General features: G+C 42.9%; 1 protein-coding gene across 1 annotated transcript; it reads left to right on the top strand.

The window, feature by feature from the left end:
- Window positions 1-3,663: 3,663 nt before the first annotated feature.
- Window positions 3,664-15,971, top strand: KCNV2 (potassium voltage-gated channel modifier subfamily V member 2). Its single transcript, XM_055294345.1, has 2 exons — window positions 3,664-5,248; window positions 15,365-15,971. Exons 1-2 carry the CDS (start codon window positions 3,893-3,895, stop codon window positions 15,644-15,646), a joined length of 1,638 nt encoding a protein of 545 aa, XP_055150320.1. The 5' UTR covers window positions 3,664-3,892; the 3' UTR covers window positions 15,647-15,971.
- The last annotated feature ends 1,737 nt before the right edge of the window (window positions 15,972-17,708 follow it).

Below are 17,708 nucleotides of genomic sequence, written 5' to 3'. Positions count from 1 at the left end.
TGCTTTCCCACGGAATACTATGCAGCCAAAAAAAGGATTATGTCCTTTGCAGAGACATGGATGAAAATGGAAGTCATCATCCTCAGCAAACTAAGACAGGAATAGAAAAGCAAACACCACATGTTCTCACTCAAAATTGGGAGCTGAACAATGAGAACACATGGACACAGGGAGGGTAACGACACACACCGTGGCCAGTCGGAATGAGGGGTGAGGGGAGGGAGAGCGTTAGGACAAATAGCTAATGCATGCAGGGCTGAAAACTTAGATGACGGGTTGATAGCTGCAGCAAACCACCATGGCACGTGTACACCTATGTAACAGTCCTACACGTTCTGCACCTGTATCCTGGAATGTAAAGTAAAATAAAATAAAATAAAATAAAGAGGGTGCTTTCCACGTTATGAGTCAACCATTGTTGGATGACAGTTTTATTAGAAACTGTGTCTATATATGTGCATAATCATCTAATGTTGCACTTACATGCATATACATCAGGGAAAAATCCAAGCAACTACTCATACCAGGGGTGTAATCGTCACTTAAGTGTGGTCTACCCATGTAATATTCCTCAATCTACGGTATGGATGTGGTGTTTGTGCTTAGCTTCTAGATGCCATACAAACATTACTAACTCCATAGTTTTTAAGTGTTGAAAGTTTGGATAAGTGGTAGTATACGGGTTGGGCGTGGTGGCTCACTCCTGTAATCCCAGCATTTTGGGAGACCAAGGTGAGTGGATCACCTGACATCAGGAGTTCAGGACCAGCCTGGCCAACATGGTGAAACCCCATCTCTACTAAAAATACAAAATTAGCCCGGCCTGAAGGCGGGTGCCTGTAATCCCAGCTACTCAGGAGGCTGAAGCAGAAGAATTGCTTGAACCTAGGAGGCAGAGGTTGCAGTGAGCCGACATCACGCCACTGCACTCTAGCATGGGCAACACAGAGAGACTCTGTCTAAAAAAAAAAAAAAAAAAAAAAGTAGTATATTATTTTAGTTGAAAAAGATGATAAAAATATGAAAATGGTGATATTTTTACTTTTTTTTTTTTTTTTTTGAGACCAAGTCTCACTCTGTCACCGAGGCTGGAGTATAGCAGCATGATCTCGGCTCACTGCAACCTCTGTCTCCCGGGTTCAAATAATTCTTGTTTGTCAGCCTCCTGAGTAGCTGGGATTACATGCACCCGCCAGCATGCCCAGCCCGGCTAATTTTTGTATTTTTAGTAGAGATGGGGTTTCACCATGTTGGCCAGGCTGGTCTCAAACTCCTTACTTCAAGTGATCCACCTACCTCGGCCTCCCAAAGTGCTAGGATTACAGGCGTGAGCCACCGCACCCAGTCTTTACTTTTTATAATAGTATAATTGGTTCTAAAGAGAAAAGGTGAATTTATGCAACATGCAAAATCTATTATGGCAGTACTCAGCACAATATAAAGCAAAGATAGACTTGGAAAGCAATTGAGTGTGTGGCTAGCAAAACAACATCAATGTTGTATTCCAAAAAGGGAACGCTAGAAACACAGGAACTTAAAGGCTAAGCCTGGTAAGAAGCTTTCCCATAAGCTTGTAGGTCTGAGGCCCACTGCAAGCTAAACAACATTGGTGAATGCCACGCTAGCAGATGCAGACCTCATCATGTTACCCGTCTCAACAACTCTGAAGCATAGTTAAAACTCAACTAAGTGACAAAGATAGCACCACAAATCAGTGAGGAAATGATGGATTATGCAATTAATGTGTTGAAACATCTGGATAAAAGCTTGGAAAACGAAGTTAGGCCCCTACTTCACTCTTTACATCGAAATTAATTTCTGATGTTAAAAATAAAACTATAAAAAGAAAATTTTTAATTACAGAGAAGTGAAGCCTTTTCTAATACTACACAACACCCAGAAGTCATAAAATAAAGATTGTTACATGGAAAAAATATTAAAGGAAAAACTGAGAAAAAGTTTGCAATCCATATCACAAGTAAAGGGTCTTTTTTCATAATATATTAAGCTCTCCTACAAGTCAATAAGAAAAATGTAAACAATTCAATGGAAAATATAGGCAAAGTAGATGAACAGTTCCCAGAAAAAGAAATAGCTTTTAATCACATGAAAAAGTGTTCAATCACATTTATAAGAAATACAAATTAACCTACACATCATTTTCACTTACAAAATTGGTGGAGTTAAAAAAGTATGATAAGACATTTTCAACCATTGATGGTGAATTCTAAATTGATAAAACTTTTATGGAGAGAAATTTAGCACTACTAATCAAAGTTACAAATGTGCAATCTTTGACCTAGTAATCTCACCTCTAAGAATTTATCCTTTATAAATCTTGAACATGTGTAAAGTGATGTACATATAAGGTATTTGTTGCATAATTGTCTATAAAAGCAAAGGTAGAAACATCTTGAATGTCTGTCATTAGGAAAGTGCTCAGTGGCTATTTTTAAAATAAGGTAGATATTTGTGTTCAAATACGAAAACAGCTTTTATATGGCCAACTGGAAAAGGCAAAGTGTATAGCATTCTATGATTTCTATTAATAATAAAGAGGTATAGAGATGATGGATAAAGGTAGGTATATTTTTGCTTGTATATGTTTAGAATATTTCTGGAAGGATAGCCAAAAGGTAGTAATAGTGGTTGCTTCCTTGAGGTACACCTGATGGCTTGAAATTATGGTTGGGAAAGACATAAGCTTTCTACTGTAATATGCCTTTGTACCTTTAAAATTTTTTATCATGAATGTGTATTAGCTATGCAAAATAAATTGAATCAAAAAACCAATTCCCTGCTCAAAGCAAATCTCTCCCGCTTCTCTCCTCCCCAGTATTTACTGCATCTTTTGTTATCCTTGCATGTTTATATCCCCAACAAAACCAGGAGTTCTTTCAGTGCTACAACTGTGTCTCCATCGTATTTGCATATCCAGCATTTGCACCGTGCCTATCATGAAGAGGGTTTTTTTTTTAAAGTGATGTTTTGAAGAATGAAGAAGACTCCTTTTTTTGGAAGTCAGGCTCCCTTTAAATATGACCTAATATTGCTGAGCAGGGTTTTGAGGCCCTAAAAACATCTTCCTACCATTCCTGGAATTCTACCTTGAAACATGTCCCTATCCTTTAAGAGAAAGGGAGGAGATAAAAAGGAGAGAGAGAGAAGCTGAAGCTGACAAAGATCTGAATTGACCTGAGCAGTGCCGCAGGGAGAATCCATTTAAAAAAAAAATGTGATGATGTGAATGGACAAGAAGGAGATGGCTTTAGATCTTATATGCTCTAAACAAAGAGTTATGCTGAGAGGGAAACTGACTTGTCATGAAGTCAGCTTTGCTCCGTTGCTATGTGTCATCCCTGCTAATGGTGAGTTTACCTAGGGCAGAGGCTACCATCTCAACCATGAAGCTGAAGACACAGGCATCCGTATTCTATAGCTAATTCAGTTGATTTCATCTCAGCACACATACACTGAGCACTTCCTAAGAGCAAGGTTGACTGACATTTTTATTAGCAATAATCTCTGCCTTCTTCTGATTCTCTAGAGACTTAAGACCACATAATCATCTTCTACGTCACAGGGTCAAGGGAGTCGGGGAGGAAATGGGCTAAGAGGTTCTAAATCCCTCCTAACACTTGCTTCTTCCAAATCAGCGAGATTAGAGCAGTCAACAGCTGACTGCGTTCAGACCCTGCAGGCTGGGCTGGCCTGCCCAGGACCTCAGGAGGGGCAGCTCCGGTGGCAATGTCTGAGCCCCTGGGTGTGCTGGTCCAGGCTGGCCTCTCTAAGACAGTGCAGGCCACGTGATCCATCCTCCTAGAGGCAGTGAGCAGGTTAGGGATCCTACGACAGCCAGGAGGAAAAAGCACGGAGTCCACTCTCCGCAGCCATGCTGAAACAGAGCGAGAGGAGACGGTCCTGGAGCTATAAGCCCTGGAACACGACGGAGAATGAGGGCAGCCAACACCGCAGGAGCATTTGCTCCCTGGGTGCCCGTTCCGGCTCCCAGGCCAGCATCCAAGGCTGGACAGAGGGCAACTATAACTACTACATCGAGGAAGACGAAGATGGGGAGGAGGAGGACCAGTGGAAGGACGACTCGGCAGAGGAGGCCCAGCAGGCAGAGGAGGTCACCACTGCCAAGCCTGAAGGCCCCAGCGACCCTCCGGCCCTGCTGTCCACACTGAATGTGAACGTGGGTGGCCACAGCTACCAGCTGGAATACTGCGAGCTGGCCAGCTTCCCCAAGACGCGCCTAGGTCGCCTGGCGACCTCCACTAGCCGCAGCCGCCAGCTAAGCCTGTGCGACGACTACGAGGAGCAGACAGACGAATACTTCTTCGACCGCGACCCGGCCGTCTTCCAGCTGGTCTACAACTTCTACTTGTCCGGGGTGCTGCTGGTGCTCGATGAGCTGTGTCCGCGCTGCTTCCTGGAGGAGCTGGGCTATTGGGGCGTGCGGCTCAAGTACACGCCGCGCTGCTGCCGCATCTGCTTCGAGGAGCGGCGCGACGAGCTGAGCGAACAGCTCAAGATCCAGCACGAGCTGCGCGCGCAGGCGCAGGTGGAGGAGGCGGAGGAACTGTTCCGCGACATGCGCTTCTACGGCCCGCAGCGGCGCCGCCTCTGGAACCTCATGGAGAAGCCCTTCTCCTCGGTGGCCGCCAAGGCCATCGGGGTGGCCTCCAGCATCTTCGTGCTCGTCTCCGTGGTGGCGCTGGCGCTCAACACCGTGGAGGAGATGCAGCAGCACTCGGAGCGGGACGACGGCGGCCCAGACCTGCGGCCCATCCTGGAGCACGTGGAGATGCTGTGCATCGGCTTCTTCACACTCGAGTACCTGCTGCGCCTCGTCTCCACGCCCGACCTGAGGCGCTTCGCGCGCAGCGCCCTCAACCTCGTGGACCTGGTGGCCATCCTGCCACTCTACCTTCAGCTGCTGCTCGAGTGCTTCACGGGCGAGGAGCACCAACGCGGCCAGACGGTGGGCAGCGTGGGGAAGGTGGGTCAGGTGTTGCGCGTCATGCGCCTCATGCGCATCTTCCGCATCCTCAAGCTGGCGCGTCACTCCACGGGACTGCGCGCCTTCGGCTTCACGCTGCGCCAGTGCTACCAGCAGGTGGGCTGCCTGCTGCTCTTCATCGCCATGGGCATCTTCACTTTCTCTGCGGCCGTTTACTCTGTGGAACACGATGTGCCCAGCACCAACTTCACCACCATCCCCCACTCTTGGTGGTGGGCCGCGGTGAGTACCTTGGCCCTGGGCTTTCCCATCCTCTTCCCAGCCCGGTGAGCTGCTCCTCCCTTCCCTGGTTATCAGCCACCAGGCTTTGGCTTCTGATCCTCTTCTTCCTCCCCACCACCAATCGCTGCATACAGCTAACAAAACGGCGGTGGATGTCAAAGTGTTGGAAAGAGAATCTCAGCAGATCAGTAAGTAACTGAATTTGGCTTAGTCGTAGAAATCTCCAAATCTAGATTTAGTCTTCAAACCTTTGAAAGACAGATTTTAAAGAAGATTCGTCATCATTACTGTTATTTACCAGTTATTGACCATCCAGTGTCCTGACAAAGCTTATCTCATTTTGGCATCACAGCCTTTGAGATGGTTATGGCCACCATTTTTTTTAAGGGGACAAGCAGAAATGGCTTCAGTTTTTGAAAGAAACTGTAGATTTATGCAGAGAAGGAGGCGAGACTTGGCTGAACCATGTCGACTCTAACTGAAATCCCACCACCTCTGGTTCCAGTTAAATCTAAGTGTGGAAAGAAGCATCTCAAACTGAAACTTGCTCTGACTTCACTGAAGTTCTTTCAGGACCCTGTATTATTGCCCCATTTTACAGACAGTGAAATCGAAGTACAGAGAGTTTGAGTGTGGACACACACCTAGAGGTGGCAAAGCCAGAAGTGAAACTCAAGCCTGTCCAACTCCAAAATCCATGCCTTTCCCACACTCAAGCACTGTCTCAAGTTTTAGTTCTTTTGCATGCATTGCTGAATTTGTACAATTAGTGTAATAGTTATTTTTTGTCATTGTTTTCTTTGGCCTTTGCTTTTTTTTTTTTTTTTTGAGACGGAGTCTTTCTCTGTCCCCCAGGCTGGAGTGCACTGGCACGATCTCGGCTCACTGCAAGCTCCACCTCTCGGGTTCATGCCATTCTTCTGCCTCAGCCTCCTGAGTAGCTGGGATTACAGGCGCCCGCCACCACGCCCAGCTAATTTTTTGTATTTTTAGTAGAGACGGGGTTTCACCGTGTTAGCCAGGATGGTCTCGATCTCCTGACCTCGTGATCCGCCCGCCTCGGCCTCCCAAAGTGCTGGGATTACAGGCTTGAGCCACCGCGCCCGGCCTGGCCTTTGCCTTTTTATAACTTGTGCTGTTTACTCAAATATTTGTATTTTGAGCTGTGGTAGCTGAATCTCTGGAAATAAATGTTAATCAGGTCTTCTCAGATCAATGAATAAGTTGGCATATATGAAGGAAAGAATTGAATGTATGGTTTCCTTAGTTTTCTTTTGAAAAGTAGATTGTAATACCTTTAAAGACATTAAGCAAATATCACTAGTTTTCCCATGTCAGAAAGTAGATATTTTCAACATTAACATTGTGTATGTCATAACCCATAGTCTGGTATACACTTCTGAGACAAACCAACCCAAGGCCACTGACAGTGCAATGTAGCATGATAGAAGATCTAGAAAACCTGATTCTAGTCTCAGACCTGTCAATAATTAACCATGACCCTGAATAATTAACTGTGAAACCTTAATCCCACACTTCCAGTTCTGCTTTCTCACCTCTAAAAGGGGAGGTTGGACATGTAAAAGTCTGCAGTTCAGTGAGTCCTCCTTCCCTTGAAAGCAGGGAGCTCATATGTATAGGGGATATGTGAGCTCTCTTCAGGGACAGGATGACACAATGCTCTTCTGAATGAGCTGGCCAAATTCTGCTTCTCTGATCATATTCCAAGTGATGAAAGGTCATCCCCATAGTAGATAAACCATGTGTACAGATGAGGCTCGTGGTTGATGATTTGTCCCCAGCAAATGACATTTACTTTGGAGGTGACTAAAGCAGGAAAGCAGAAGAGTAAATCCACACGCTGATGATACGATACAACACTTGAGAGTCAAATTTCTATTCATCTAAACATCTTTAAAGGCTAGTGCATGTAGGCACTGGATCTAGTACACTCTTTGATACTGCAGTTTTAATTCACAAAAGTTTTTTCAACCTTTTTTTGAATATTAACAAATACTTTGATGCAAGTTATGTTACTTTCAAAGGGATATGGCTAGAGAAAAAATTTTAATTAAAATAAAATACATGAAGAATAATGTTACTCATGTTGTATTTTTACCAGTAAATTTTTTTTGAACTGAATACCTGTTGATCTCACTTAAATTTCTGATCCGTTCAACGTACAATGAAGTCTAAACCTTTCAAATTATCTCTTTTTATGTTAACTGGCATTATTTAACTCAAAATCAATGTTTTTCATAAATTTTACAAAAATTGAATCACCAGTTTTTATCAATAATAAATGTTACCAATTATTGCTCTTAACTGTACGAATTTCCTTTTGAAGCCATTACCTCTATCAGCCACTATTTTCTTTTTTCTTTTTTTTTTGAGATGGAGGCTCGCTCTGTCGCCCAGGCTGGAGTGCAGTGGTGCGATCTCGGCTCACTGCAAGCTCTGCCTTCCGGGTTCAGGCCATTTTCCTGGCTCAGCCTTCAGAGTAGCTGGGACTACAGGCACCTGCAACCATGCCCAGCTAATTTTTTGTGTTTTTAGTAGAGATGGGGTTTCACAGTGCTAGCCAGGACGATCTCAATCTCCTAACCTCGGGATCCGCCCGCCTGGGTCTCCCAAAGTGCTGGGATTACAGGCGTGAGCCACCGCTCCCGGCCAGCCACTATTTTCACAGGCCAAATTTTGCATGTTCCAACCATCCCATTTACAAACGTTACCCTTTATCAATGGTCTTTGTCCATTTTATTCTGAAAATTATTTATACCAGTGAAATTCATTATAAATTAGATAAAAGACTGATCATTTTATTTATTTCTAAACTAATCTACGAAAACAGTGGGAGCAACTGCCCTTGAATATTCTAAGACTGCTCTGTTCCCCAGGACTGCTATGTTATTAATCCAGTTCTTCTCTATAGTTCTAACTACACTGCATAATACAGACTAAAGGTTCATATTCTCAACAGAGAAAAGAACATTTTGAAGTGGTGTGGACAAAATGTCTTGTTTCCAATATGTAGATGCAAAGTGAAAAGAAACAAAGTGTTAGGACCGATTTGTCATGTAACCCACAAAAATTCACCTTATTCATTCACTGAACAGTAAGTTTTTGAGCACCTCCAACGTGCCCAGTAATATTCTAAACACTAGGGATACAGCGTAGGAGAAGAAAACACAATGAAGTTCTTTCTCTTGTGGAGCTTACATTCTAATGGAGAAAGACAGATAATAAATAATTTCAGGTATTGCTACAGCTTGTGTGGGGTAACAAGATTGAGAGTGATTCAAGCGGTAGAGTCTGTCTTTAGTGGGATAGTCAGAGAAGCCCTGTTGGAGAAGATGACATTGAGATAAAGTTTGAAAGATGAAAAGAGATTCATCTAAATGCACCTGACTAAACAGATATGACAATCTGAGAAGAGTATTCCTAAAAGTAACTGATTTTATTGATCATGCATCTTATTTTTAAAAATTTGGGGCACATACCCATGATAAATGTATATTTATTTATAAATAAATTAGAAGTTACTTATTGCCATAATAACGATGCATCACAAACACCCCTGAAACTCAATGGCTTAAAACATTAACCATTTCTTTAGCTCATGAATTTAAAAGTCAGCATTTACTGTGATTTCAACTAGAAGGTTCTTCTCTTTCATGAGGCTGTCATTACTCATTCACATGCCTGATGGTCAGCTGGCATGAAGGGAGAGACTAGGCCACATGTCTGCATTCCTCTAGCAGACTCCAGCAGCCACATGTCCATGGCTGTGGCAAAGAATAAGACAGAGAATGCAAGCCCCATCATGCAAACACCTCATATGCTTCTGTTCATGGCATTTGCTCAGCCCATTGGCCAGAGTAAGTCACATGGCCAAGCTGCAAGTCAAAGGGCAGGGCAGGTTAGCTCACCCACCATAGGAGGGCACTGCAAAGTTATATGGCAAACAGCTTGGATACAGAAAGATGTAAAGAATTAGTTCCAATAATGCAGTCTTTCTCCTGCAGTAATATATTACTGCCCAAATATATTATACATATCAGAAAATATACACTCACAAATTGAAACTTTAAAGATGAGATAAAGAAAAATATAATTGGCATTTTATTTCACCATTGTGGGGCTGTATCCTTTGTGAAACATTCATCCCACATCACAGAGAGTTTCTCTTATCCATTCTTTTATGTATTTTCAATACTTTCAGGCAACACCAAATCTGACTTGCTTTTAATAATCTTTCTTCTCTCTATGCCAAGGATCCTGCAAACTTTCTCTGTAATTCAACTCAGGGATTTAAGAAAAATACAGTAATTTTCATTACTGTGAATTCTCCTGCAGCTGCAAAACAAATCCCTCCTGGACACTTATGTCTACAAATGCTCATGTATTAGGATGTAAGATAGACCTGTCTTTTTCATCTGTCAAATGGAGGTTATTTGTGAGCACTAATGTAATAGGAAACATATGTAAACTGCTAGCCTATAGTAAGTCTGCAATAAATAGAAGCTACCATACCTGACTAGTTGATAGTCTTTATCACATGGAAGCAATAATCTTTGCTTCTACATTCATTTGGGAAGAAAATAAAACAGAAATGATTATTTTTCTGCTGAGGAAAAGAAAGAGCCTATAAAACATATGAGAAGGTCAGCTGTTCCCTCATGGGAGAACTTCTGAGAGTCCAGATAAACAGGCCCACGCCTAAAGCAGCTCCAGGCATCTTGGGGCTCTCTGGATTGCCTGGGGGTAAGAAACGCACGGCACAGCTAAACGAGAACAATGGGCTCTATGATGAAGCTGTAATCATCGGCCTCCTGTGTGGGTATGGGTTTTCTTTTACTTTTTTTTTTTTAGCCTCAATGTATTACCACATTTTTTTTTCTTTTTTTTTTGTTGTGGGGGGGAGGTGGCAGAGGGCGGGTATATTTTTAAGTAGAAAAGAATAAGTAGACTTTCAATGAACCATTTCCTTCTGAGTTTTTCAGGGCAAGTTAAAGCTGTAGAAACCAAACAGGAAACTATGGCATGAACTCATTCCTTCAAAAACTAACTTCTCAGAAACAAAATTGATCTCTAGTTGAGGCACCAGATCATTTTGTCCCAGAGACCTTGCTCCCATCTGTGTTTCCCTAAGGTATGTTTTCATTACCTTGCCAATGGGTGGCACTTACAAGATCACTGAAATTATTTTATTTTTGTTCACCGATTGCTTTGAGGAAACCCATTTGAAAAATAAATTAGGTAGCAGTCAGGAAAACAGATACCAAGGTGAATATTTCAAACAGGGAATTTAATACAGGGAAATAGATAGTTGTTAGAAGACTAGAAGGAAAAAAGACTGGAAAAGCAGAAAACTGAGATAATACAGAGATTGGTAACTGCAGGGAGTAGCTATTGGCCCTAGAATTGGGAGAATAAATGGGAAAAGGTGTTGCTACCAGAAGCTAAGAGTCCAGAGGAGGGGCCTCTGTGTAGCTGTTGCAGGGACTCCTAAATTGGCACCACGAGGCTGATGCCACGAATGCCAAAAAATGCCTGAACCATAACTATTAGCTGCAATTGGAGGAATGACGGCAGAAACCAGAGGCAGGATTAGAGACCCTTATGTCCTCACACCATCTTCCAGTCTCTCACAGGCAGAACATAACTAGAAGACAGTGGGCAAGTGAATCTGGGAAATGTAGTTTGCAGACTCCCAGTTCTGGAATTACAGAATAAAATACAGAAGGGTGTCAGGCTTGGGACTAAGAGACAACATATAAATATATGGCACAGAAAGTAGTAGAGTTCTAGCTCCTTCAGAAATAGCACAGGAGCTATAGACGGGGTAAAGGCTCTTAGGCATTGTTACTACTTTTGATCTTATGGATTCCCAATTTTGGAGTGGACTCCTTTTATATCTTTAAAGTATGTTCCTCATGTCAGCCAATAGGATGTGAGTGGAACACGACAGCACTGTTGAGGGCAGGGAGAAACGCAAGGAAGCTGAGGATGTGGACAGCATCATTATTGCACACCTTTCTGTGGATAGATTACTAGATCTCAAACTTACATTTGTGGTTTTGCTTTAGCTGTGCACACCTACCCCTTATTGTACCATTTACATACATGTCAGAACTGTAATGTACAGATGAGGGTTGTTGTTCTCTTGAAGGTAGTCACCCATGACCTTGTTCTAACAGTGCTTCCACTAATCAAGACATTCTTTGAATTCCACTGAGGAATTACCTTCAGAGTTTGTGACACATCCACTTGCTTCCATGTTGCTAAATCTTTATCTTTTTAAGGCTAGATTCAATATTTTAAAATAGGTAAGACACTTTAGTTTAAGATTGACACTTAGAGTAAACCATCAAGGTGGATGTGACCACTTGCTGCCACTGAATCGACTGTGAAGATTATAATTTGAAAGAGGAATTCCAAATATAGTTGTTGCAACAAAAGCATGAGTAAGTACAGCCTTTGAAGCTGAATCCTTTGAAGGGCAACGTGTATTGAGGCTTATAATAATTTTATCGAAAAAAAGGTCCATCTTCACCACCTCTAATTCCTTTGGAAAACAGAAAGAGTGTTATTTTGAAAAATAAGTTTTATTCCCTAGGATCATAAATTCCTGAATGCATGGACTACTGGCTGCCAAGATTTATTCTATTCCTTGTTCATTATGAGGGAAACAAACTTGCGTGTTAAATGAGAAATCCAAGTATTCTGAAGTTTTGGAGAAAAATTTGCTGCTTATCCTCATAATATTTGGCAGGCCAGGATTTGCTGTTTAATGAGTAAACTGCCAGGGGAAGGTCACGTTCTGGCTTTGGGACCCAAGGCTAAGGAAAGTATGTATGTTTACAGCAGAATGGTTAAATTTCCAGTTTGCAGAGTTGCTGGGCTAGCCAGTTTTCTTCAGGATATTAAGATGGATTGTGGAAATTTTGGTCACATTTCCAAACCCAACTCCTGCTAATGTGACAACTCATTCTGTGAGGTCACTTGGGTCAGTCTGGGGCCTTCAGCTTTTAATTCCCATCTAGGGAGAAATGGCTTGGCCTATGGAATGTGGAGAAAAAGTTCCCCAAAGCCAAAGAATCCTGAGTTCCTCCTGGAGCCAAGGAGCAAGAAACAGATCACTTGTTGAGTCAAATTATTCACAAAATAGACAACACACAAATTAACTGTACATTTTGAACAAATTATTGGGGATCAGTCACACACAGCCTTCTAACAGAAGAGATCTGTTCTCTAAAAATAGAGATCGAAGATATACAAAAATATTTGGACCATATTATGCACATCAAATATTTATTCTTCTTTAAGCCAGTTCTCTTTGACTTTTCACTCAAAGTTCAGCCAAAAAAAAAAAAAAAGAAGAAGAAGTTTGGCTTAAGGGTGAAGCAAAGCCAGTGTGCAGAATGATCAAAAGTTGAAAATAAGCAGTTTATTTAATTATTTTCTTCCTTGGTGTCTTCCTGCCCTCTCCCATCCCCGCCATCCTGAACCCTTAAGTGACTTGTTTCCTCAGGCGTTTGCATTGGACTTCCGTGGATGTCTCATGTTCTAAACCAGGGGTCCCCAATCGCGGGGCTATGGACTGGTACTTGTCTGTGGCCTGTTAGGAACCCGGCCACACAGCAGGAGATGAGTGGAGGGCCATCAATCATTACCGCCTAAGTTCTGCCTCCTGTCAGATCAGCCACAGCGTTAGATTCTCGTAGGAGTGGGAACCCTATTATGAATTGTGCATGCGGAGGATCTAGGTTGCTTGCTCCTTACGAGAATCTAACTAATACCTGACAACCTGAGATGGAACAGCTTCATCCCGAAACCATCCCCTCCCCCCACCGCATCCATGGGAAAAATTGTCTTCCACAAAACTGGTCCCTGGTGCCAAAAAGGTTGGGGACTGCTGTTCTAAACTACCCCTTCCTGCCACTCACTCCTAAATCCAAACTCCCTTTAGGCCTCCTCCAGGGAAAGTTGCCTAAACTTTCACCCAGAGGTGCGATTGATGGTGTTCGTGACAAATGAAAGCTATTGTTCAGCTCACACACCTGGAGAGAGATCGGCCTGGGGTTCTTTGACTTTTGGTGTGGTCAATGACAGGAAACACACACCCACTCACGCAACCAAGAGGACTTTGAGATTAATCCACAATCTCACTTTATCTCTGCCTCACATCACCCCTTGGTCCAGATGTTGGGAAAAGGAGATTCTCTGCTGGAGCCAGAGGGCGGAGTCAGGGAGGAGCTTGTTTCCACAGCCTGAAGGTCTGATAAGCATAGCGTATATAGAGTTGCTGGTGTAGAATGCACTCAATAAATGTTGGTCTTTGCCTCTCCTCAGTGGGGGCCAGCTCCAGAATGGGGGACCCTGGGATTGCCTACATGATATACATATATATATATATACTAATATTATTGCTTACACACCCTGTGCCAGGCACTCCTTCAATTCCTATAACAACTCTGTGAGGTAGAAACCACACATTTCAAAAGCGGAAACTGAGGCCAAGAGAATTTAGGTGATCTGCCCAACTTCTTCAGCTGGGAAGTGGCTTCAGACCCGTAAGTCTACTGTAGTCACTGTTTGCTTCAGCTTATCTACACCACATTGCCTCTCTTGGATGCTTGCTTGTATTCTGACCCTGCAGAAAAAGGCTGCATGACCTCTCACCAGAGACAGGGCAGTGAGTGAGAGGAGGTGCATCATCAGCCCCAGAAAGGAGGTATACCCTTCCTTTTTTCATGGGCCTGTGGTTCTTATCAGTGCCCCCAGTTTTGTCCAGCTGGCTCACTTCTTCATTTTATTCTGATCAATCAACTGCACTGTTCTAGGTTCAAACTAACCCTTACATCATCAAAACAAAAATATTTACACTGCTAACAGCCACTTCAGCATGGATCAACAAGATGACCGTATGCTTCACTGCCGTCTGCTGGAAAATTATGGCAACAACTACCCAAATACACAAAGCAAAGAGTGCCCCCTGGAGTTGTGCAATGCAAAAATTTTTACAACTGTGAGCAACAGCTCTGCTTAAAAGGCTTCTAGTAATTTAGCCAATACTCTGGGGGATCAGAGGGAGTACATGAGGCATAAAAAACAGTCCCCAAGGAATTTTCACAGGGTTTTCTCTGGTAACTGATAACTAGTCCCATGGGTATCTGCATTTTAAAACAGAAGCTTGTTAACCTAAATAAATCTCCAATCAGTGGGATTTAAATCAGTATGACAAGAGTAATGGGAAGTATTTCATGCAGGGGTGAACATATTTTTGGTCAGTGATGTCTTACAAAAGCCCCTTTACAAAATAATGAGAGTGTTTCTCCAGACATCTGCAATTAAAGCACCTTCATATAGAGTCTCTCATTTGAACTACATAATAACAGCTTTGAGAAGTGTTATAATTGTCATTTTAAAGATGAGAGGAAGACAGTGGAGGAATTTCATGCCTTTTGTATGCCCGGTACTGTGTTCAGTGCTTTATATTCATTTTCTTATTTAGCCTTCACAAGAATCCTGGGAGTTAGATGGTTGTCTTCTGTTTTAAATTAAAAAAAAAAAAAGAGAGAGAGAGAGAGAGAGTCTGAAGGTTTTGCCCCAGGTCACTCAGCTGGAAAGATTCAGAGTCAGGACTTGAACCCAGGTCTGACTGTTCTAAGCCTAAGATTTTTCTAATACATACAGTGTACAGGCAAACCCAGGGACCCGCTATCCTGAATCTGGTCCCAGCTGAGTTAGGGAGGCAAAGATCATTTACTGAGCACATTCTACACCAGCAACTTAACGTACTCTTTTAAATGCTCTTTACAACAACCCTTTCAAATAGGTATTACCTCCTCCCATATCTTACATTCAAACATGCATGAGTCGTAGTCAGGATTTCAGTCAAAGTCTTTCAGCTCCATCCACAGCTTCTGTTCTTTTCATGACACACGTCCTACAGGGAGTCTTCCTGGTACCTCCTAAAGCAGGCTCCATGGGAAGCCATTACACTTCCCATGTGTACCCACAGGGAGGACGCTTCCCTGCCTACTCCTCTCCCTTTCTTCTCCTCTCCGATCTTAGTGCTAACAATTCCATCCTGCTTTCCTTCTTCTACAGGTGAGCATCTCCACTGTGGGCTACGGAGACATGTACCCAGAGACCCACCTGGGCAGGTTTTTTGCCTTCCTCTGCATTGCTTTCGGGATCATTCTCAACGGGATGCCCATTTCCATCCTCTACAACAAGTTTTCTGATTACTACAGCAAGCTGAAGGCCTATGAGTATACTGCCATACGTAGGGAGAGGGGAGAGGTGAACTTCATGCAGAGAGCCAGAAAGAAGATAGCTAAGTGTTTGGCTGGAAGCAACCCACAGCCCACTCCAAGACAAGAGAATTAATATTTTATAGGACATGTGGCTGGTAGATTCCATGAACTTCAAAGGCTTCATTGCTCTCTTTTTTTTTTTTTAAATCATTATGATTGGCAGCAAAAGGAAATGTGAAGCAGACATACACAAAGGCCATTTCGTTCACAAAGTTCTGCCTCTAGAAATACTCATTTTGGCCCAAACTCAGAATGTCTCATAGCGCTCTTTCACTGTGTTGTGTGAAACATCTGACCTTCTCAATGACATTGATATTGAAAACCTGAGAGGAGCAACAGCTTAGCTTTCTCTTGTAGCTTCTCATGGCATCTAACTGAATAAATGTTTTTGGACTTGAGAAAATTTTTTTTACTTTAAAGTTTTAAAAAATTCTTAACTTTCCCGAGAGAGGGAGTGTTACAGCAGGAATCATACAAGCTTTGCAGTTAGACCAACCTTAGTCAGAATCCCAGAGCTACCAGCTGTATGGTTTCAGGCAAGCGATTCTAACCCTTTAAGCCTCAGTTTCTTCAACTGTAAAGTGTAGGCAATACTTAACCTGCCAGCCTGAGCAACACAGTGAGACCCTGCCGCTACAAAAACTTATTAAAAATTATCTGGGGGTGCTGGCCCACACCTGTAGTCCCAGCTACTTGGAAGACTGAGGTGAGAACACTTGAGCCCAGGAGTTTGAGGTTAGAGTAAGCTATAACCACATCACTGCACTCCAACCTGTCTCAAATAAATAAATAAATAAATAAAACCACCTGCCTTGTAAAATGAGTCTGGGGATAATAGATATGTGTAAATGCTCAATAAACGATAGCTATTAAAATTGTTTAAGTGGATGTTATCTAATGAAATCTCTAGACCACTGGTTCTCAAAGGCAAATTCATTCCCCAGAGGCCATCTGATGTCTAGAGATGGTTTTGATTGCCAATACTGTGAGGGCCAAGAAGGGAGACTTCTGGCATCTAGGAGGTAGGGGCTGAGGATGTTGCTAAACATCCTACAAGGTAAAGGACAGCCCCCATAATAAAGAATTATCTGACCCAAAATGTCAATAGTGCCAAACTGGAGAAACTCTTGTCTAGATTTAATATGGGAGCCCCCAGATTGGACTCGTGAAACATGCCTAAATGTACTAATCCTCACCCATTAGAAGGAGCCCCCACACTGTCCTCACCAACTCAGGCCTCCTTTTTCTCTCTTTTCCACAAAAGGAAGAAAAAAAAATATCCTGCCTCCTGAACAAATGCTGTGGGCAAAAGGAATTAAATGAGTGTGGCCCTCCACTCTCACGGTTGGATTAGAGAACAAGTGCCCACAGAAAATTGGTCCTTTCTCTCCCTGTAACCTTTTCCTCTTAATTTCTTTGTCCTTCCTTGGGACTATTGGAAATGGAAGTGTTGAAAATTAAATGCTCCTTTGAACTGAGCACACAAAGATTGCCCTGTAACTGGAGCTTGCCATGCAGACCCTCAAATTTGTCTCAGGGCATGGCTGGACCTATACTTGTGTCATAAGAATAAATTGCTGATTCAAGCAACAGAGAGAGAAAAAATAAGAAGAGTTGCCTACAATGACAGGAAATTTGGACTGCATATGGAGCATATAATTTTAATATTTAATACATCCCTTAATAAGCTATCGGATTACTTTTTAATTGAGGAAGAAATGGAAGCTTGGAGAAGTTAAGTAATTCCACTACGTTCACACAGCCAGTAAACAGTGGGACTGGGGTTCAAGCCCAGGTCTGTCTGATCCCCAAGGCTCTTGATGGAGGGCTAAACTTGTGTCATCAGCATCACCTGGAGGGCTTGTTAAAGCTGAGCATGCTGGGCCCTGTCCTTGGGGTATGAATCAGTAGGCTTGGGATGGAGCTCAAGGATTTGCATTTCTGACAAGTTCCAGGTGATGCTGATGGCGCTTGTGCAAGGGAACACATGTTGAGAGCGAGGGGTCTAAATCAGTTTGTTCTGCCTTCCCATAAGGAGCTATGATTATGAAAGGAGGCTGTAACTGGTGAACTCTATTTAGATCCCTCTCCCCCTTACTCCCAAGCGTTCTTATCAGCAATGACCTGGCCTCTGA

The sequence above is a fragment of the Symphalangus syndactylus genome, chromosome 9 (genome assembly GCF_028878055.3).
Source record: "Symphalangus syndactylus isolate Jambi chromosome 9, NHGRI_mSymSyn1-v2.1_pri, whole genome shotgun sequence".
Lineage (NCBI taxonomy): Eukaryota > Metazoa > Chordata > Mammalia > Primates > Hylobatidae > Symphalangus > Symphalangus syndactylus.
The sequence above is the reverse complement of the archived record's forward strand: the minus strand, read 5'-3'. Positions and strand labels throughout refer to the sequence as shown.